This window comes from Chionomys nivalis, chromosome 5 (assembly GCF_950005125.1).
Source record: "Chionomys nivalis chromosome 5, mChiNiv1.1, whole genome shotgun sequence".
Taxonomy (NCBI): Eukaryota; Metazoa; Chordata; class Mammalia; order Rodentia; family Cricetidae; genus Chionomys; species Chionomys nivalis.
Genome location: NC_080090.1, coordinates 67,719,481 through 67,742,010, shown reverse-complemented (window position 1 = coordinate 67,742,010; position 22,530 = coordinate 67,719,481). Strand labels below are relative to the sequence as shown.

Sequence of the window (22,530 nt, the reverse complement as noted above, 5' to 3'; positions counted from 1 at the left end):
AGTCTCTACGCTATCCTGGCAGCATTAGGAGAAAGGATGTCAACTCAGGCCGAGAGCATGAGGGTGAGAGGGTGGCAGTTGGCACCATTGCTCCAAAGGAGCCAGATTTCCAGTCCTATGCCCATCACTGCTCGCTGCGCTCAGCCTGAAAGCCGAGGGCATAACCTACTGGGTAGGCAGTGGAGGAACTCTGCCCAACAAAAGCTTGCAGTGGGTGAAGCAAGGGTGCTTTACTGGCCACAGTGGAATTGGATTTCCTGCCCTGACTTACGCAGCAGCACTTTGTGTATTCCAGGTCTCAGGTTATGGCAGCTCTGAGGTCAACATGTGTTAGTGTGGTTGGTCCTTGATTGGTCTCCTCATTGCCAGCCAGCACCAGCAAGCAAACAGTACCACACTGGTACCATCCATCTACCCATAGTCTCAGGGATGGAATTGGGTCCAACAGACCTGAACAAACCCATTAAACATGTTCAAATATCCTCAGCCCGCCCCATCCATGAGATGGCTCCTGATCCCTTAGGTCTATGTCCCAAGAACCTTAGCGGGGAAATCTCTATGGCAGCATCACTGTTGCTCAAGAGCCTGAGTGTTGTAGCATCCCGGGGGCAGGTTGTCTCGGATGTTCTCCAGGTTCTTCACATCAGCCAGAATCCCATCTATGCTTGTCTCCAGGAGATGCAGGTGGTTCCTCTGTTGCCGGGCCCTCTCCTCCAGCTCAGACATCAAGGGCCGCAGTCGACTGTTGACCTGGGTCTTGGCTTGGAAAAGCTCTTGTTCTAATAGCATCAGTCCCTCTTCATCCACACTGCCAGGCTGGTCTATTTTAGGGAACAAGAAAGACGTTAATAGAGAAAGGCTGTGGCGAGATCTTAAGGAACACTTGATTTCACCTGCCCAGAGAAAACACCATGTCAGACATTGAAATGGCTTTAAATTAAGAGGAATGTAGAAATCTGAGAACACTGAGCATGTATTTATGCTATGAATAACCTAGTTCAAGACTAAGCTCCAAAAAAGAAAAAAAGGAAGAAAAAAAAAAGACTAAGCTCCATCAGGCAGCCAGGGAAGTCTGGAGTTCTATCTGGTTGAAATAACAGAAAGCTAAAGGTTATAGGGGTCTGAGAACTGTCCAAGGTAACTGCCTAACACAGTTCACCCCTGAGACCCGAACTAACGCCAAACATGCTGTCTATCACCCCGAGGAAATAGCTTGCTGTTTTCTGCTAAGAGACCTTTAGAAACTGGCTAAGCTTCAGGGTTTACAGAGGCCAAGGTGAATGAGGTAAGACTTCATTCTGGCTCGAACAGTGGGGACCTGGCTAGGTATCTATTTATTTCCAATGGCAAATGTCACTGCATTTTTTCCAGTATATTTTCCCCATACACTTTGTAAAGCCTATGTCAACATGAGGGCACTTGCCATATACATTTAGTTCAAGTAGATTCGGGTAGATTCGAGTGAATCCAAACTCAAGGTCAGGCTGCCTCACACAGCTGAGCTGTAGACACAGGATTTGTTTCCTTATTTTTTGTTTTCTCATAACTTTTTAAGTTAAATTTATTTATTTGTATGTGGGTCTGTCTGACTGTCTGTCTGCCTGTGCCACAGCACATGTGTAAAGGTCAGAGGAAAACCTGTGAGAGTCAGTTTCCTCAAGCCCATTGCCAGTATTTGGGTGCATGATCTTATTATACATTATAGTTAGAGCACTGAATGAGTTATTATCCCAAGACTAAGAGAGTGCCTAGAGTGGAAATTATACCATAATGAAAATATTGACCCAACGGACCCTTCCGGACAAAACTCAAGAATTAGGGGTTCTATGACAAGCACGGAATGTTAGTAAGCTTGGGAACAAAATAACATGTTTATGGGAAGCCAAATCTAAGAAAGGAACTGAAACACGGAGACACAGATCACAGTGTAAACCCTGCCCCGCAGTTGGCTGTGTGCTGTGCAGCCTCAGTTCATTCCCCTGTGAGGCAAAATAATAAAATTCATCTCCCAGAGGCTTACGAGACTTAAATGGCTATGCCACGAGAGCTCCTGGCACAGTACGTGACGCAGTAAATGCCAACAGTTCCCACTACCCTCCCTCCCACTCATTTTCCTTTAAAGGCTCCACTAATTTCATTACCCTTTTTAGAATGCTAAGTAATACGGCTAAAATCTCAACTGGGAGACTGTGGTTTTTTTTGTTTGTTTGTTTGTTTTTTTTGTTTGTTTGTTTATTGGTTTTATTTTGTTTTCTGAGACAGGGTTTCTCTGTGTAGCCCAGGCTGTCCTGAAACTAGCCTTGTAGACCATGCTGACCTCAAACTCACAGAGATCTGCCTGCCTCTGCCTCCCAAGAGGTGGATGAAAGGCGTGTTCCATCCCCACCTGGCTGAGATTGCATTTATAATCTGTAGAGGACATTTTACTGTGCGGGGCTGGCTGGATCACAAACAGACCCGTTAGTGTAATAACACAGATGGCAGTGGTCTCTCAGTGTGATGATAATCCCACAGAGCCCTCCGTGCTGGAGCTGTTCTACAGAACTGCTGGGGCAGAGCTAAGGCTAAGATGTCATGGGCTAGTGTGATCCAGTTCCTACTCCCTATCCACTGCAATCTCTATTGGTGAGGGCTCCCTATTAACTACTTAAGTGTAGACTTTAATTTAAAAAATTGTGTGAGTGTGTGTGTGCACGCGCGCGCGCAGGTGTGTGTGGAAGCCAGAGAACATACCAGCTACCCCTGGAGTGGGGCTACAGATGGTTATGTGCTGCCCAACATGGGTACCAGGAACCAAAACAGGATCCTCTGGAAGAATGAACAACAAGCCATCTCTCCAGCCTCCAGAGTCAGACTTTTAATTAACATCAGTGTCTTTGGGGGAATGGCTATGAGAAAGCCTGATTCCCTGCCACACTGCACTAGTGAATCTATTCTAGCCTGAAATTCACAGTATCTCCTAGGCCTGCTCTTTCCACATTTCCTCTGGATGTTTCCCCTGTTGGTCATAGCAGGGATAGGTTTGGTCTGGGGAGGAACAGACCGCAGAATCATCGGATGGTCCTTCAGACTAGGGGAGCCCTTTCCCCCACACCTTTCCCCTCCCCACTTCTACTGTCTCAGGGATGGCCCCTGACACCTTGTCCTGCTTCAACTGTTCCCCAGGTAGCCTTCCCAGGTTCTATCTAAGCCACCACATTCTCTTCCCTAGAGCAGTAATGATTTTACTCTCCTGCTCAAAACTGCCCAGGCAACCCCCCAGAACCAAGACCAGATTCCTTAGCCGGACCCCCAGGCCGGCCAGTCTTCTGGGAAGTTCCTGGAACACCCCCAGTTCTCTGACTCACATCTTCACTTCCAGCTACAAGTGCTCAGTGACTCATCTTAGAGATGGTAAAACAGAGACAATGTAAAGCAACCCGGCCCAAGCGTCTGAGCCCTGAAACAAAGCAGATTCCCAGATGTTCTCAGGGAAAACTGAGATCCATCCAACAGGACTAAGAATATCGAGTCTTCTGGGGACAGTCCCTGGTATGGAAGGCCGTGGATGCTGCACAGACCTATCAGCTGTAGGATGCTGTCCAATGTGTTGAGCGTGTCTTGGATTGTAACCCCGGCACTCTTGGCTCTGGCATCAGCTTGCTGGACTTCAGTAATCACCTGCAATGGATTACAAAGGTGTCTTGAGAGCTTATTTTTGTCTCGGCCACTTTCAAGAGAGCTCTCTGGGAAGGAGCAGTCACTCACCAGCTGCATGGTGTCCTTGTCCACGTCAAACTCCAGCTCCTTCCTGGCCAGCTCCTCTTCCACCTCTCTCATCTCATTCTTCAGAGTGGCCAGTCCCTTCTCCATGGCCAAGGCCCCATCTGCAGTCACATTGGCTTCCAAGTTCAGACTCCCTATCTCCTGGGAGAAGAAAAGGAGCCAGGGACGGAAGGAGAGAGAGGGTGAGGCTCAAAACATCCCAAGGACAGTTGCAGAAAAACTACAGCTGCAGCCTGGCTCTGATAGAGTAAGTCAGATGAACAACGCGCAAGGCAGGCCTGGGAACATACCCTTCCCCAGGCAGGCCTCAAGCAAGTTAGTTCTAGGCTAGCTCTCTGGAGACTGGGAGGGTCTGTGCAGTCCAATGCCTAGGAGATTCTGAAAAACAATCAGGAAGCATTTGAGAAAATCCAGAGGACAAGAAACATGGTCCTTCATCATTGTCCTTTATTGCCCTCGTCTCTGAGACTTTACTAGGATTTCCCCAAGACAGTTGTGCTTGGAAGGCAAACAATGAATTAGTTAGAGTGGTGGATTTTTGTCTTTGCAAGAAAAAGAGCTCATCAATGCCTTTCATCAATAAGCTTTAATTAAATAAGTGCAGGAATTTTTATGCTAGATGCTAGGTAAAGAAAGGTGCAACTGGGCAGTGGTGGTAACACACAAATCAGCATTTGGGAAGCAGAGACAGGTGGATCTCAGAATTCAAGGCCAGCCTGGTATACAGAGCAAGTTCCAGGTCAGCTAGGACTACACAAAGGAACTCTGTCTTGAAAAAACATTTTTAAAAAATGAGAAAAAAAGAAAGGAACATGAAACAAGCTTCAAGGGAAATTATTAAAAATTATTTTTGTAGGTTACCAAGTGCTCTAAAAGTGAGGTCAAATAGTCTGGATACCAGGCGCTCCTTCTGGGCTTTCTGGAGTGGCACGAGCTCTCTAGAAGCTGTGCTTAAGGAAGGAGCTCTTTCGGCCAAGGAGCATTCCTTCCACTGTAGTTTACAGCATGGGCTGTAAGCAGAGCGCAGCTGGCTACCCCAGTTACCCAGTTACAAGTGCTCCTCAAGCAGGAGACCAGACAGTTCTTCTCTTCGTCCCAATCATGCGCAGAGGAGAACAGAGTAAAATAAGAAGGCCGAGCTCAGACACGCGTTATAGAAGGCTCTAGAGCTCCAGGATTTCATAGAGAGAATCAAAGTACTAGTGGCAATTGTTACCAGTTAAATTTAGCACCCTAAAACAGACATTGAAATCCTAAGGGCTAGGGATGTTGTTCATCGGTAGGGAGCTTACCCAGTGCAAACAAAGATATGGTGGAGACTTTCTTCCCTTCCTCACCCCTCTCAACCCAGATGACCTCACGTGGTGAAGTTATACTGGAGTGCGGTGGGCCCTAATTCAACAGGATTGATGCCTTTTTATAGGAAGAGACCGAGAGATGAACTCAGGGGCCAGCCTGGGCTACATAGTGAAACCATGTCTTGAAGAAGAAGATAAAGAGGGAGAGAGGGATGGAAGAGAAGGAGGGGGAGAGAGGGAAGAGAGGGAGGGAGGGAAGGAAGAAGGGAAGAGTTGACAGAGAACTCTCGGGACCACCCAAGCAGGGAGTAGACTGACGAAGCTGTGATTCAAGAAGACCAAGGACTGACTGCCATCCCCAGAAGCTGGGAAGAGGAAAGGAACACTTCTCCCTGGAGCTGTCGGAGGACTGTCGCACTCCTGATTCTCTAATTGTGTTGTTTCCTAGCCTCCGGAATGGTGAGAAAGTCATTTCCACTTTCCAAAGTATATTCAGCTGAATACAATGTATCCACTGGTAGCCAGTGACCGCATTCATCCCGCTGAAGGGGGTGGGCGTGGGGAGTGGGGCTGCTGTGGACTGTCCAGGACTCTGAGCCACAGGAACTGTCTTGAGCTAAAGTCTTCTCTCTCTGAAGCATCCTGTGTCAGGCACTGCCTGTGGCAACCTGCACATCCATTTTTCTTTACCTGTTCTATCTCGCTGCTGATCTCCAGGGCCTCCCTAGCTGCGTTCTTTGCCCTCTGGGTGTCGGCAGCGGCACTCCCCAGGGCCGTTTCTGCTTGCTGGGTCTTGTCAGTGGCTTCTGCAACCTTCTGGCTAATATGGGAGAGTCTCTTCATGGCCTCTTCAGCCTCGGCTTTTTTGTCTTCAACCTGCAGATCAAACTCTGAAACAAAGGAAAGAAAAAACCCATTTTCACAGACACAGGATTATAAGTAAAAGCTGAATGAGAGAGCCTGATGTTTTGAGAAAAAAAAATCCTGAAAGATAAGAGATGTGGCTGGGTGACTCTTTCCCAAGAGAAAGAATCTTAAAAGAGCTGTTGGGGGAACCACTGACAGTTAACCTGTCTGGGACTCCACCACTGCAAGGATGCCAACATCCAAAGTGAACCACACACAGCAGGTGAATCCCAGAAGCCCAAAGCTCTAAGGCCAAGCCTGAGGACAATGACCAGAGTTGGGGTGGTCACAGAGCTGGGGTGTGGTCATTGAACTGGGTGTGGTCACAGAGTTGGGATGGTCACAGTGGGTACGGGAGAGAATCCAAGCCATGTTAGCGAATGATGCTACAATTTTAATCAAGTGTCTTCAAGACACACCTCAAATTCCTTGACAGCCACATGTCATTACCTCAGAACAACCATATTGGTGACCAGGCCACCCAAGGAAAGGAAAATATCAATTCGTTAGTGACATATTGGATGTGGAGGACCTTAGAGATGTCCTGTTACCCTTAAGGAGGACACAGAGATCTAGAAAGGCTGTATGACTTCTATGACCACACAGAGAGTTTGACCCAGTAAGGACCGGAACTCAGGACTTCTGCTACTTTGGTGAATTACTTCCACTGCCTTCCGCAAGCATTAGTGAGATCATCATTACCTTAGAAAAACAGTGACTAAGCATCTATTAATAACCAATACACCCACCACCACTTAAGGAGAGAAACGAGGACTTAAATGAATCATAAATGTACCTTTAAAAGTGCCAACCTGGATCACATAGCACTAACCTCTGAGGTTCTTCAGGATATTCTCAACTTCATAAAAAGTGGCATTGCCTGTACTTAGCGCTTCTTGGGCTCTGTTTTTAGCAAGGTTGGCACGGGAAAGCAGTTGCTCTGATGTCTGTAAATAGAACAAGATTAGAATAAGTGCATTCCTGCTGGCACAATCACCCTGACACAGTTTCTCCGTGACAACAGAGCGCTGTGACTCACCACAGGCTGAGGGTGCTAGAGCAAAGCCCTCTACAATCTGATCAGGGAAAGACTTTGTAAGTCAACAAGATACGCCTTTTACAGGAGAGTCTCCAACTCTTGTCCGCCATCAGGGGTGGGAAGAGTTTTGCAAATTATCGTTTTAAACACTAGATACTTGTTGAAACCAAGATAATAGACGAGTTGGACCAGAATGAGACATAGAAGGCCTGGGTCCTCTTCCAGGGTTCAGATGCTGACTCAGTGGGTAGGGCTAATGCCATCAAAACTCCAATCTTGGCTATTCTCTCTGCAGCCAGTGGCACCGTGACCTTCGGAGGCTTTCTGGTAGAGGCCCTGACCTTTTCACTCACACAGCCGGCATCTAGTACATGCTTGTTGTCGGAGTGATTGGAACAGAGAGAGTACCTGTCTCCTGTCCTTCCCAGTCTGTAAAAGCTGATGTGTTTCCTTTTCCCAGTTCCCCAGATTGTTTTGCACACGTGTGAAGGCATCCATCTGTCTGGTCACCAGGTTGGAGAGAGAATCAGCTTTTTGTCTGATCCTCTTCGCTTCCACCTGTGGGCACAAAGGTATAAATGAGTTGGATTGTCTGCACACAAGCTACCACACTAACTTCAGGACCCGGTGTCACCATCTGAATTAGTGCCAGCCTTAAGAAGTCGAGAAAGCAGACATTGGCCCTAAAAGCACAAAGCTTACCAGAAAAGAGGCAGTGTGCCAAAGAAAGACAGGCAATAGGTCTCCCAAGAATACAGTAAGTTTTGTTAAAGAGCAGACTCTAACTTTTTAAAAACAATAGCTTTATCTATTCATGTAACATATCTCTATGGAGATCATTGTGAGTGACGTTAGCTGTAGGTATGCAGATGAACTTAATCCAACTAGGTTGCAATAGCTAAGAATGATGCAGAAAAAAAAGCAAACCTTCTGATGACAAAACTCTTCTTGTTAGCAGAACAGAGAAATGTATCAAACTCCATAATAATTCCCCATTGGTTTCAATTTGAGGGTCAGAAGTAAGGAGGAAATATAAAATGTTTCTCTACAAACAAGCTCAAGAACAAGGACTGGGGTCAAGAACAGACAGACAACAGAAAGCACCTATACCCTTCCCAGTACAAAGCAAAAAGTCGATGCTACCCTTTCAATACGGGTCACCACCCACACAGTAAGCATCTGGTTGACAAGGGGTGCTAACGGGGTTATGGAAAGCCTTTGTGGGGATGGTGGGAGGCCCTTAGGCCCTGTTATCTCAAAAGGGACTGTGCACACTCGCCTATCTTTTCCTCTGTCTTTTGGAGATGGCCTTCTGCCACCCTTAGCAGAACACAGCTAATGCAGGCACTGTGCCTTTAAATGTCTGAACTACTCAGCTGAAGAAACTCTTTCCCTAAAAAGTCTGTTGCCTTGGCTGTGCACCATGCTGATGTGATGCTAACACAGTCAACATGGAGAACAATCTTCTGGTCGAACAACCTTATGAAATTCCTTGAGAAGAAAGGGGCTTCCTGGCCAGTTGTCTGTGGGTGAGGAGCATAGGATTAGTGGCCTCACCTGAAAGGACAGATCATGGATTCCCTGGAGCTGAGATGCTGAATCCAGGAGGCGGAGACTGTGTTGATAAGATCTATCTGCTTCAATGTCAGCTTGGGTACTGTCCCTTGACAACTGCTGGGCCAGGGACTTGGTGTTTTCTAATCTGTAGGCAGGAAAAGCAGATAGTTAATAATAATAATGATGATGATGATGATGATGATGATGATGATGATGATGATGATGATGATGGAGGGAGGGAGGAATCTTGTGAACATACTCTTTGTTTCCTTTTCATTTTGGAGACAGAATCTTGTATAGCCTTGGCTGGCCTGAAACTTACTGCACTCCTCCTGCCTCTGCCTCCAAGAACTAGGATTGCAGGTATGCACAACCACATGGGGAAGAGAATACTCTTTGTAAAAAATCAAAAGTTTATCCTGTGGTTTTAAAAATGTGGGCTAGGCATGGGACTCAAAGCGTTCAGGAGACAGAGACAAGTAGATCTCTGTGAGTTCAAGGCTAGCCTGATCTACATAGGAAGTTACAAGCCAGTTAAGGCTGCTCACACTCACTCTTTCTCCTCCCCCTTTGTGTGTGTGTGTGTGTGTGTGTGTGTGTGTATAGTTAGAAAAATGGAAAAACAAGCTAGACTATATGTTAGCTACGTGATGCTACAGTCTAAATTTAACCCTTATGGCTTATGTAGGTTTGGTCAGAAAAACTCAAGCTTTTCAACGGCTGATGATATAAATATGACTTTTCTGTCGTCAGTCCTGTCAGATGGGTCTATATTTACCTTCACAGACCAGAGGGTAACCATCTCTCCATGCACCATCATGTCTCAGAACTTAAGTTTTACTTAGATATCACAACCTTTCTTTTCTCAGTCCTAAAAATAGCCCCCAAAGTATTACTCATTGTTATACCCTTCTTATTATTTTTTGGCTTGATCAATGTGTTTATTGTCTTTATGAAAAAACCTTCACAGAAAATTGCTTTAGCTCTCAGCAGATATTCCTGAGCTCTGAGGAAGCTTGCCTTCTTTTGAGCAATCTGATCTTTCTACCAGTCATCTTCCAGGTAAGGGAAAATTTGGTACGGCTCCTCCTCCACCACCACCTTCTCTTCTTATTTGTTTTGTCTTTCGAGACAGAGTTTCTCTGTCTTGACTGTCCCTGGCTGTCCTGGAACTCACTTTGTAGACCAGGTTGGCCTCTAACTCAACCTGCCTGCCTCTGCCTCTGCCTCTGGGATTAAAGCTGTGTGTGCACCTCCACTACCCAGCCCCCTCTTCTTCTTAACCCCTCTCTTGGGCTTCTTCTCATATAATGGATCCTCTTGGGTAGCAGCATGAGCTTTCTTATGCATTTCCTCCATGTCTGGAGTTACGTTATCCTTTATGTACTGAGAGAACTGTTTCTTAAAAGCATCTCCATCTTCCTCTATTAGGTAATGCATGTAAGCTGCAATACTCTGACTCATGCTGTGCTCCTGATGGCCTTCTGTGCTGAAGTCCCTACTTTCAGAATCACAACCAGGGAGTCACTTGGTATTATAAGGGGTAGATAATCTTCCATCCACAGTTCCTTCAGGACCCCAAAAACTTTATTGCCAGTTGTAGTTTGGGCAAGACCTGCATTCGAAACGCAAGTGAAGGCACCAGGCTGACCATCAATGCTTTCCATGCTGTATTCCTCTCCAGGCACCTACATTTGGCCTTCATAGGTCTTGTCTATTCCAAACCTACCAAGAAGCCTGCGGGCCAGCAGCACACCAGCACAACAGGCTGCGGTATAATTTGTCAGGCCAACTTTCACACTGTATTTCGGTAGTTCCCGATCATATGCTGAGCAGACTATTGCATCCCCTCGGTTGTGGGGGGTGTAGTCTGACAGATAAGATCTCCATCAGTCACTGTCATCATGTGCTGGAGCGTGTTGGCCTCATTTTTGCTCTGGATCACTGATCATTTCCCAGCACAGTTGTCAGTTTTACCCTCTCCCTCCCTTCTAAAGCTCAAAGGCATCTCTCAGAGTAGGCCTTCCTCTTAACAGCCTTCACACACCCATCCTGCAGAGCAGAAAGCCACAACTACAGCTCCACACACATCTCATTATTATTAGTTATCATTATTATTAATGTATAATTTCAAATTATTATTTTTGTTATTAATGTATAGTTTCAAAGAGATGAGATGCTCCTCAAGAGGGAGGGCTCAGCTTTTATGGCCCACCCAGAGGAGCCAGTCGAACGTACTTTCCCATAAGACCTTGTACCATGGAGCTGTCCAGGATGTCACTTCCGCCTCCTCCACTCTGAGCCTTGCGGGCCAAGGACAACGCTTGCTGGGAATAGTCGTCAGTTTCCCTTGCTAGTTGCTTCATCGTGTTAGCTGACTCAATGTGGCTGAAGACAGTAAAGATCAAGAATTAGAGTTTTCATAGAAATATCAGCATAGGTTGGTAACATAACTCGTTCCTGCAGACATAGAAAAAGAATGAAGGACTGGGTTTGCTTGTAGAAGCCAATCGGAAGTGACGTGAAGGCATGGAGTCAGAAGAAGCATGAGAAGCAGGTGTTCTGGAGAACAGTCTCATGTCACCACCATGTCATCGCCCTTTGGCGGTTGTCTCCTTTTCTGCCATAGTCAGAGCAGGTATGGAGAGGGGAGATGGGAGTGGCTCGGGGCGATAGAACATCGTGTCTATAAGCTGTTTTCCCACAAGCAGAACCCCCAAGGCTTCCCCACCCAGAGTCAACATCCCTACTCATTGTGCTGGAACTTTAGAGTGGGCTTCAACAGGGGCAATACTTGTCAATAAAATCTCCTATCAATATCTGATCTCCTGGAAGTAGCATTAAAACAGCAAAAACAGGGGCTCGGGAGGCAGCACATGCTACAAAATCAGAAGCCAGCCCCCATGGACTGAATTCCTCTTGAGATTAGCAGAGTCTTCCACCCTGCCTCGCAAAGCTTTTGAACACGATAGGATTTATAGTGAGAAGTCAGGACCAGGGAGCTGCCTGTCATCTCTGGGGTCCTGCAGCACCAGTTTCCGGGGGTGGGGGAAGGTCCCTTTGAACCCCCACAAGTGAGTAAACAACTCTTTGCTGCTTGTTCTCAGGCTTGGTGTGGGAGTTGAGGAGTCCCTGAAAGCTGCACACACCCGTTTCCAGCGGCTGATTCATTTCACACGGTCAGAGGACTCACGTTGAACATGCACTAAAACCATCTGTGAGTCATGGAGAAAGCTGGGAAACGAATACTTTTGCTGGCTCCTGCCAAGACAGTCCTGTGGACTGTCTGTCCCCTGCAATACTCTGGAAGCTAAGAGGCTCAGAACTGGCTTCCAGGCTGGGGAGGAAGGCTGGGGAGGAGGGCTCGGGAGCCTGGAGGAGGCAAATCTATGTTCCATAGTCTTAAATCACAGAGGCAGTCTGGAGCAGGGGTGCCAAATACCGCTGCTTACCTGTCTGCCAATCTTGTGGCTTCCTGAGCCAGACTTTTAAAGCCATTTGGTCCTACATAATGCTCTGAGGAATGGATGTTCTATGGGAAGAAAAGAGAATCGGTTAAGGTTTTACATTTGACTCTGGAGCCTCAACAGAAGAGCCAGCAGGACTTCTCACTAGCCACACAGAAGAGCCCTCGCCCTGACACACCAAAGGGCCCTGGTCACCATGATAACTCATAAAAAGGTGTGCATTGGTAAGAACAAAGTAGCTATTCAATTTCAGAAGAAGGCTATGCAAAATATAGATGCATCTAAAAGTATATCAATTTCTCTGACTTGGTGGTGCACACTTGTAATTCTTTGGGGGGAGAAACAGGAAGATCATGATATTAAGGCTAGCCTGGGCTCCATAGTGAGACCCCGCCTCAAAAAAAAAATACATTCTACACATATATATCATGGTGTGTGTGTGTGTGCGTCGCGCAGGTGCATCTGCCTGCACATACATGTGTAAAGGCCAGAAATTGATCTTGGATGTCTTTCTTTTTCACGCTCAACCTTATTTTTTGAGGCACTAACAATTTACCAGGTTGGACTGACTGGCCAGTGAGTCTCTGGGATTCTCCTGTCCCTGTCCCCTTCCTAGCACTGGGGTTATAGAGGCATTTACCGCCACAACTGGCTCTTCCTGGGTTCTGGGGATCTGAACTCAGGTCTCCACACTGCCACCACAAACACTTACTGAGCCTTCTTCCCTGACCAGTATACTAAGTTTTGAGAATATTTATTTAGTGGTAATTGGTTCATAGGGAGTTTTTGTTGATTTTCTACAATAAATACTTTTCAAACGAGGGAGTCAAAACAACATCAATGAGATTTTTTTTTTCATTATACTATCTGATTATCTTTCAATTTCCTTTCTTATTTAGCTCATTGCTTTGGTTTTGAATCTAGTTTTTTTATACCCCAGGCTGGCCCTAATCTAGCAAAGGCTGACCTTGATCCTGGTCCTCCTGCCTCCGCCAAACTCAGTCCCATTTTCTTTATTCGTCTCTGCTGTTATTGCTTCTGTTACCCTTGTTGTTTTTTGGGTTGGCTTTGAGCCAGGATCTCACTGTATAGTGGAGACTGACCTTGAACTTGCTGCTCTTCTGCCTGGGCCTCCTGAGTGCTGAGATCACAGCCATTCTCGACACTAAGCACAGTTACACCACAGCCTCCAAACTCATAAATATAAGGGGCTCAACTATATCTCCCTCTACTACTGCAGCTTGGACTACCAAGGAGCATGTGCTGATTGCACAGGCACCAGCTCACTCTTTCGCTTTCAGCCCCATGTTCCCATCAGAGGCCCTCCCTCCCACCTCCCTGCTTCCTTCCTTCTTTCTGGTTTTCACTCCCTCATTAATTCATTTCTTTATCTTTTTTTTACACTTATGCAGCAAATAACTACAACAGCTACATACTGCATTAGGGGCAGAGAATACAAATATGAAATAAACTAAATTCCACATAAAGGAAAGAGGAAAGGCAGGATTTTGTCTATTATGAAAATGTGTCTAGCTAGAAAGAAATCAACTACAGAGGGGTGTATAATACAGTTCTGTGGGAAATTGCAGGGGCAAAGGACACAGAGATAGATAGATAGATAGATAGATAGATAGATAGATAGATAGATAGATAGATAGATGCATCTGTTACAAAGAAGAAAAGCCCAGCTACCTGCCAGGTAGATCAAGACATCTAGGGACAGAGAGTGAGCCAGTGAGACCTGTGGAGCAGCCCCCAACATGGCCACCATGACTACCCTAACCAATTAAATACAGAGAGTAAATGCCCTAACCAGCCAAACATACAGCGTTTTGCAGGGAAGCTTCATTTTCTGCCAGGCTCAGGCGCATCTGAGAGATGAGCCTACTTGTATCCTGAACTCGGTTCTGGTTCTGACTGCCCAGGGCCTGAACCCTGTCCACAGTCATCTTGAGGTCATCCAGGCGGTTCTGGTAGCTGTTCTCTTGGCTCCTTGCCTTGGCCAGCTGGAGACTAAGAGTTCTCTTGGCACCTGCGCACAAAGAGAAAAAGCAAGACTGATGTAGAATAACCAAGTTAACCCCCAAGGCCGACTAACTTAGAGCTGAATGAGAAAACGCGGGTGATGGACGCTTGTGTCGGTCTTCATCCTGTCACTTAGGCGCCAGGAGACTGTCATATTCAGTACTTTCACCCAGGCAAAGGCTGGCTGCAGATATTGCAGAGCTGACAGCCACAGAAGACTTTGTTTATGACCTAGTGTCACACTTCTTTCTAGGCCATGAATCTCCTAGCTATTAGGGAGTTGGCCTTCCTCACCTTCCGAAATCTGGGCTTCTCTCAGAATGTCCCGAAGGGCCTGCTCAGCCTGCTGCAGTCGGCCTTCCAGCTCCGAGCTGGAGACTGCACCACGGCGACCACTCCCGGCCTGTGAGACCAGGGCTTCCAGGCTCTGAAGCTGCTGGCTAAACTGGCCCATCTGGAAACACAAAGGAAAGGAATGAAAGCACAGGATGAGGACCGGAGCTCATCCCCATAACTGCAGCGGGTATCCAGGGGACAACATGGTGGTTGAGATTTAGACTCTTGAGCTAGACCTACTTAGTGTGGATCCTGGCTCACTACTCTAGGCAGTGACCTTGGCAAGTCATTTTCTTTTCTATAAAATTGGGGTGCTAAAAAGATATAGTTATTTCTTGTGTTCAATGAGTTAATATTTACACATGCCCACCAGAACCTGGCATCAGGAAATTTCTAGAAAAGGCTATTGAGGGCTAGAGATATAGCTCAGTGTTAGAGTACCTGCCTAGCAGACACAAGGTTCAGTTCTTACTACTACACAAAATGAAAATAAAATGTATGGTTTTTAGCAACCTGTGGTGGAACACACCTGTAATCCCGGCACTTGGGAGACAGAGGCAAGAGGATCATGGTCTCAAAGTGACAGCCTCAGATTCCATAGCGAGTCTAAGGCCAGCCTAGGCTACATGAGACCCTCAAACTAGCCTTCTACAGGCTCTTAAATAGGTGAATGTAGCTCAGAGGTGGTGGCACATACCTTTAATTCCAGCACTCGGAGGCAGAGACAGGCGGATCTCTGAGTCTGAGGCCAGCCTAGTCTACAGAGCGAGTTCCAGGACAGGCTCCAAAGCTACGGAAAAACCCTGTCTCGAAAAAACCAAAACAAAATCCAAAAAGCAACAACAACAACAAAAAAACACAACCAATCAAACAAGCAAAAACCCCAAAACCAGATTAAGGGACTGCAGAGATGACTCAGTGGTTAAGACCATGTGTTGACCTGGGTTTAGTTCCCAATCCCGCATGGTAACTCCAGTTCTAAAGGATCTAAGGCTTTCTTTGGTTCTCTGTGAGCACCAGGCACACCTGAGATGCACAAACATAAGCACACGCAGGCAAAACACCCATACACATTTTAAAACAATAATTAAAAAAAAAACCAATCTTTAAAAAAAACCAGATTGTTTACGTATGAAGTTCAATTTGTCCCTTAATCATTCCCTCTAGGAAAGAATTATTAGTAATTATCAATATCAAGTTCATCCATCTTTGAAGTTTAAGGTTTTTTTTTGTTTGTTTCTTTTCTTTTTTTGGATTTTTCGAGACAGGGTTTCTCTGTAGCTTTTGGTTCCTGTCCTGGAACTAGCTCTTGTAGACCAGGCTGGCCTCGAATTCACAGAGATCCACCTGCCTCTGCCTCCCGAGTGCTGGGATTAAAGGCATGTGCCACCACCACCCGGCTTGAAGTTTAAGTTTTTATTGAATTTTATCATTTTATTTTTTGATACAGGGTCTCATCTGTAGACATGGCTGGTCTGAAACTTACTAGTTAGCTCAGGATTGCCTGAAACTCTGAGCGATAATCTCAGCCTCCTGCAGGCTGGGAAGGCAAACCTGAGTCACCGTGATCTGCTCTGGAACTTGTTTTATAAGGTCATGTCTTGGAGTCAGAGGGAACCTTGCTAGAAGTGGCACATTACAATGGGGTCTTCCTTTGCCTTCTGTTGCTGTGGTAAATACCGTGACCAAAAGCAACTTGGAGAGGAAAGGGTTTATTTCATTTTGCTGCTTATAGTTCACAATAAAGGGAAGTCAGAGCAGGAATCCCAGGCAGGAGCAGGAGCAGAAGCTATCGGAGAGCGCTGCTTACTGGCTTGCTCTCCACGCCATCTCTGCCTTTCCTGTACAGCCCAGGACCTCCTGCTCAGGGCTGGCTCCAACCAGAGTGGTTGGCTTCTCCCACAGCCATCACTAATTGAGAAACTGTCCCACAGACTTGCCTCCAGGTAATATGATGGGGGCATTTGCTCACCAGGACAAATGGAAAGACTCTGGGGGACATGAGCGTCACTCCCAATCCCATGTGGTGTGCCACTTTGAAAAACATCACAAGTATTTTCAGACAGTAACCCTTGAGAACTGAATTCAGAATACTTTCCTCCCCAGGTTTACTAAGTTGTCCTGAGTACCAAGTGAGACGGGATCTTCCAGAAGGTGTTGAAAATGGTATAGATGAGAATGGAAAGCTACCGTAAAATTATTACGTGCAATGTTTCTAGTGTAATTTAAATTTTTTACTGTATTTATTGTATGTGTGTTTGAGTGCATGTGTGTGTGTACACATGCCAGGGAGGACAACTGGGAGGGAGGTGGCTTACTCCTTTACATGGCTCTAGGGATTGGACTCAGAGTTGTCAGACTTGCCTGTGTCCACAGAGCCATTTTGCACCCATAGCATATTTTTTTTTAAGTAACACAAATACCAATGCCCAAGAAATTTGGGGTTTGTACACCTGTGATAGGACCAGGGCACAGAGTCATTCAGAATCTGTCCGCCTGGGGCTGGGGGCTGGGAAGGAGAAGCAGGCTTACCTGAATCTTGACTTGATCATAACAAGCGGGGCAACTGGTCAGTGCTGCGTGCTCACAGTTGAGGCCTCCAAAGCCGGCCTTGCAAACACAGCTGCCGTCACTCCGACACTCTCCAGGCTCGGAGCCCGCGGGGTTGCAGTTGCAGGCTAAGAGATAAAAGGCAGATAAATGGTACCCTTCCACCCCACTCATCCCAGAAAGGGAGGTGTGGCAAGGGAAAAGGACCGTGTCCTGCCCCTGTCACTCACTCCGTGTCAGGTCGGAGGAATCACACAAGAGTGATCCACCCATGTGAATGAAGAGGCACCAGGATGGCTCTCATCTTCCTCCTCTCCCTGAACCGAAAGCCTACTGGGCACTTTGCTGGCACCGCGATTTTGCTTATAAAATGCATTTCTTTAGGGCCTATTTTGAGCCTGATGTAAACACTGCCCTCTGTTTTACCGATGAGGAATGTGAGCTCAGAGAGGTTGAATAATTCGCTCAGGTCCTAGAACAAACAAACGGCAAGGGACCCTGAGGGCTCAGAAAAGCCGATGTTCCTTTCCTGGTGCTGCAGGAAAGGCCAGGGGAGGCAGGAGCCCTACTGTGCGCCAGCTTCTGTTTAGGAGGCAAGGATGTCCCAGTGGGTGAGGGGCTGCTCTCTCGGAGCTGAGTGTTCTGTATTACACACACATCTTTCCCATGCCTCTTCCTTTTTTAGCAATGAACCCCCAGGAGCTAGGATGTTCTTGTCACTTTAGTACTGGGGTGCAAACTGCCGCAAATGGCCGGGCCTAGACAGCTAAGTGAAGAAGTATATGGCCTAATTTTAATGAAATGCAAAATGAGGAAAGGGTTAATTTATACACCCTTGTGTCTATTTACTTTTTAAATGAAAGTAAAACAAGGTCTTCCTCAGTAGCTCAGCCTCTAACTCAGAAATGTCTTGCCTTAGCCTCATGAGTGCTGGGATTATAGGCATGAACGCCACATCTAGTCACAGGGGTCCTCAGGCACCTTCAGGTAGACACGCTGGTGTCCTAACCTGATAACAGGGACACTTCTAAGTGCCAGACACCAGAGTTACCATCAGCATCTGTGTTTAAGGGCTGAACGTGGGCCTGGACTCTAACGCTGAGCTCAGAAACGCACCTGCACACTCAGGCTTTGATCTCAAGCAGCCCTTGTCCCCCTCCTCCCAGCCCCCCAGCCCCTGCAACAGCAACAGCTGCTTTGAAGCCGGGCTTCCTCAGGAGCACTTCCAAGGGTTACCTTCTGTACACACACTGACTTCCCGAGAGGGTCTCTCAAACTGCTTAATGACCCGCCCCCTCCCCACTTCCGTTTGTTCAGCTCAATTGTGAGTCCTTTATTGCTCTCCGGGGACAGGTCTGGCGGCTTCTTTTCTGCCTACCTGCCTTGGGGTTGGGCAGAGGATGTGGCCCCACTTTATCTGCTCTTCCCCTCAGGAATGTAAACCTGACCTTTTTAACTTCTCCCACCCAGGTTTAACCATCTGAGAGCCTTGAGCACCAGTTCCAGAGTCTGGTGCAGGGGCCACTGCTCTAAAGCTTCTGGCAGTGAATGGTGCAGATTGGTCAGGAGCCAGTCTGGTCATGGAACCAGCTGCCTCACGATATTAGTCTCCTTGTCTGTAATTTGCATCCGTTTATAGACTCTAGCAAGTTCATATGTGTTTACATATGTGCACGCATACATTCACACACACGGGGGGGGGTGCTTAATTTGTCTGGGATATAGTCCTACCTCGACACTTGTCTGCTGGGTTGGGAGCCAACGGGTCCCCGAAGTAACCTGCCTTGCACTGGTCACAGTAGATACCCGCTGTGTTGTAGATGCATTTCAAGCACCTGCCTGTCAGCCGGTCACAGTTCCCAGAGGCATTGGGGTCCACATTATTGTTGCACTGGCAGCGCTGACAAGGCCTGACTGGACCACGTTCCCCAAAGGGATCCCCGAAATAGCCATCGGCACAGAGCTCACAGCGGGCACCTGGGAAGGAACCAAGGAAGATGTGGTCACCCCAGATGGTTACCTAACGGCAGCCGGGACCAGAGAGAGAGGTCTAAGGCTTCAGGCAAAAGAACCTGGCAGATGCATTGTGGTAGTTTGAATGAAAATAATCCCATAGGCTCATAAGGATTGGCACCATTAGGAGGTGTAGCCTTGTTGGAGCAGATGTGGTTTTGTTGGAGGAAGTGTGCCACTGGGAGTGGGCTTTGAGGTTTCAGATGCTCAAGCCAGGCCCAGTGTGTCACTGTCTCTTCCTGCTGCCTTCGGATCCAAACGTAGAACTCTCATCTCCCTCTCCAGCACCACGTCCACCTGTGTGCTACCATGCTTCCTACCATGACAATAATGGACTAAACCTCTGAAGCCCAATTAAATTTTTTCCTGTATGATAGTTGCCACGGTCGTGGTGTTTCTTCACAACAGCAACACCTTAACTAAGGCAGGCCTTAAACCCAGGCCCCCGGGACAGTACCCTCAGGAACAGGTGCGTGTGACAGGCATCAGGTATGCCATTCGGTGGCCTTGGTCACCACAGGTTAGAACATTGCAGCCCCACAAAGAGGTTTAGTTAGCTAGCTGGGTCAAAGCCAGCAGGAAGGCAAAGGCAGTGAAATTTCAATGATATCAAGGCTGCTGCTGAGTGCTTCGTTCTTCGGATTGAGAGGCATGTGACACTCAGGGGCATTGAGTCCTCCTTCGAACCCTAGCTCATCAGGAAATAACATAATCCGGGGCCATGGATGGAGCTCAGAGAGTAGATTACTGGCTTCGCATGCACAAACCCTGGGCTTGATCCCTCGGGATTGGTAGCACACACCTCTACTCCCAGCATGAGGGAGGTGGAGGCAAGAGACCAAGAATCCAAGGTCAGGGTTGGAGAGATGGCACTGTGGTTAGCAGCACATGCTGCTCCTGTGGAAGACCCCAGTTCAGTTCTCAGCGTCCACATCAGATGGCTCGCAATGACCTCTGACTAACTTCAGGGGATCCGATGGCCTCTGCTGACCTCAGTGGGTACCCGCACTCATGCGCACATAACTCCCCTTACACAGATAATTAAAAATATTTTTTTTCAAAAGGAGTTCAAGGTCATCCTCAAGAACTAAGTTCAAGGCCAGCTCGGGCTACAGGAGACCCTGGAGGAGCAGGGGGCTTTAGACCTCCCATTTACTTGGTCTGAACCTTTCATTCCCTAAACAAATACACAGGACTGTTAAAACAAGCCAGCATTGTGCTTCCCCTCCCCCATAACCACACCAGCCCCTGCTCAATCGGTAACACCGCTCAGGTACCATATATCCTTAGCTTTAGAATGTGCACATTTTGATTAACCCGAAGCAATAATGACTTCCAGAAAGTCTCCAAGATGGAAGCTATTTGCACAGTCCACGGCATCAGTCCAGGAAGAAGCGGACTGAAGGCCACTTTGCTGGCCTTACCTGTGACCCCAGGGGGGCAGTTGTTGCACACGACCTCCTCTGTCTCAGGCATCACTGAACAGCTGAAGCCATTGTGACAGGGGCATGGCTTGCAGCTACGGGGGTCGTGTGGGTCATTGTAGAAACCAATGGGACAGTCAGCACACTCAATGTCCGGGTTCTCGTCTCCTGCATAGCAATCTCCTGGAAGGTAGGAGAGAGAAATAGCAGAGTCAGACAAGATATCTCCTTCAATGTGGATGAATGTGGGGATCAGACTACACAGCCCCAAGTCTTCTCAAAGCTTCCCCCAGCATCCAAACCCTGGCATTCATCTCTACCCATAAACCAAATGTAAACGTGGCCACCACCTTGGGTCTCACCCTTACCCCTCACATTCTATAGACACACACTTCCTCACGATCCACAGCATAACACTGTTCCCCTGTCCTTCACGGTCATACCATTTGCTGGCACCCCCAGTCAGACCCTGACTGGCCTTTGATCTCCCCACATAATACCTGCAACTCAACACCAATTCCCCCGCCTTGCCCTGAACATGACAGTCATTTCCTGTAACCTGGCACCTTTCTCTCGCAATCCTGTGGCGGTTCCATAACAAAAGGGGTCAAGTGTACTATCGCCGCGCCCGTCTCCCTTGACCTCAGTTCCTTGCGCCCCGTTCTTTTCCCATCTCCTAAGTGAATTCGGGTGTGGTATTTCTTCCCCAGTTCTTGCCTCCCCCTCCCCCCCCAGACACCTGGTCCAGGTTTCGTTTCACTCACCTGTGTCTGGATCGCAGGCCCCACCCCCTTGGCAGTTACAAGGAATACAGGAGCCAAAAGGCCCCAGTCTTGCTGAATCTCTCTTGTAGCCAGAGGCACAATCCTGGCAGAATTGTCCCTTGTACCCAACAGGGCATACACACTGTTCAACCCAGGGTGCTGGGGCTCCAGAGACAGGGCGGGCTGAAATCAGGGTCACGTTGTCAATGTAGCCCGTACCTGCAAGAGAAAGCAGAAATTTGATGTAGCAATGTCTAAAATCAGGACTGAGAGTGGTGGCTGGCCCAGGCCTATAGTCCCAGCACACTGTGGGGCAGAGGCAGAAGAATCTCTGCAAACTCAAGGCCAGCCTTGTTCAAGATCAGCCAGGGTTTTATTTTCTCTATCCAGGTGGTGTTCACACATGGTACATGGACAGCTATAGCAGTTGCTGTCTGTACTCTGGAGTCAGGAAAATGAGGGTTTAAATTGTGGCTGGATCCACATTAATGTGTGAATTTGGCAAATTCCTTGACATCTCCAGACTTCGTGTCCTCAGTCTAGTAGAGACGTGGTAGCATTATCTGGCCCCTTGGTTTGTTGTGAAAATTAAATGGAACACTATGTGACATGATGTACCTGGCAAACAGAAACAACCCAACACCTATTCCCCACTGGCTCTATGGCATTAGAGACATGGACATGGCAGAGCAGCCACACTTCCTTGGACACAGTGTTTAGCAGTGTGTTTTAAATAATTGCAGGTGGGGTTAGAAGGCCCAGCATAGGGAGTTCACAGCAGCGAATTAGCAGAAGACATGTTCAAACAGAGTAGCTCTGAGCCTAACAACGCGAGGAATAAACGGGGCTGTGGCGAAACACGGTCATCATAACTGAACTGAAGGGACTCTTAGCAAAGAAGGTATTATTCATTTATTTCTATTCATGAGAGCTGACCTCGAGCTAGAGAAACACTCCTTTTAGGAAAAAAAAACATAAAACACAGACTCAACATCAAGGGGCCTGTCTCCTTACTTGGAGCCTACTACCCCCATGGGGTGTGGAAGCAGATGACACTCAAACCGGGGAAGAATGGGATCATTTGCTCTCTCTCTCAGTCACTTACTGTACTCTCCGTAGGTAGCTCGGATCATCAGGGCGGTGAGGTTCCGCAATAACCTTCGGTACTCAAAATAACTCAGCTGGGGGCTCCAGCGACTGCTTGGATGCTCATTTAACCTGCAGAATTGAACATTTTTCAGTGCTCACAAATCAAGTCATGCCACCTTGCTACCTGATACAAATGACGCCCGAGAAGGTGGGAACCGTTAGGTTCTGGAGCCCTGCCTGGGGGAAGACTTCTGGTAGAGAGCATCTTGGGGTTTTCTCTGTTACTAGGAGGGCAAA

The 22,530-nt window shown here is 47.5% G+C and overlaps 1 protein-coding gene and 1 pseudogene across 1 annotated transcript in view; both read right to left on the bottom strand.

Moving 5' to 3' along the window:
* Nucleotides 1–413: 413 nt before the first annotated feature.
* Lamc2 (laminin subunit gamma 2) overlaps nucleotides 414–22,530 on the bottom strand; it is a 62,900-nt gene continuing 40,783 nt past the window's right edge. Inside the window, exons 8-23 of the mRNA XM_057769701.1 lie at nucleotides 22,250–22,362; nucleotides 21,145–21,363; nucleotides 20,381–20,563; nucleotides 18,675–18,920; nucleotides 16,926–17,071; nucleotides 14,352–14,511; nucleotides 13,859–14,064; nucleotides 12,018–12,097; nucleotides 10,804–10,953; nucleotides 8,566–8,710; nucleotides 7,417–7,566; nucleotides 6,802–6,916; nucleotides 5,754–5,953; nucleotides 3,748–3,906; nucleotides 3,561–3,660; nucleotides 414–821 (exon numbers count right to left, since the gene is read on the bottom strand). Of these exons, the coding sequence (XP_057625684.1) occupies nucleotides 568–821; nucleotides 3,561–3,660; nucleotides 3,748–3,906; nucleotides 5,754–5,953; nucleotides 6,802–6,916; nucleotides 7,417–7,566; nucleotides 8,566–8,710; nucleotides 10,804–10,953; nucleotides 12,018–12,097; nucleotides 13,859–14,064; nucleotides 14,352–14,511; nucleotides 16,926–17,071; nucleotides 18,675–18,920; nucleotides 20,381–20,563; nucleotides 21,145–21,363; nucleotides 22,250–22,362 (2,626 nt within the window). The 3' untranslated portion in view covers nucleotides 414–567. The remainder of the gene's footprint in view (nucleotides 822–3,560; nucleotides 3,661–3,747; nucleotides 3,907–5,753; nucleotides 5,954–6,801; nucleotides 6,917–7,416; nucleotides 7,567–8,565; nucleotides 8,711–10,803; nucleotides 10,954–12,017; nucleotides 12,098–13,858; nucleotides 14,065–14,351; nucleotides 14,512–16,925; nucleotides 17,072–18,674; nucleotides 18,921–20,380; nucleotides 20,564–21,144; nucleotides 21,364–22,249; nucleotides 22,363–22,530) is intronic.
* Nucleotides 9,431–10,661, bottom strand: LOC130874489 (60S ribosomal protein L5-like; annotated as a pseudogene).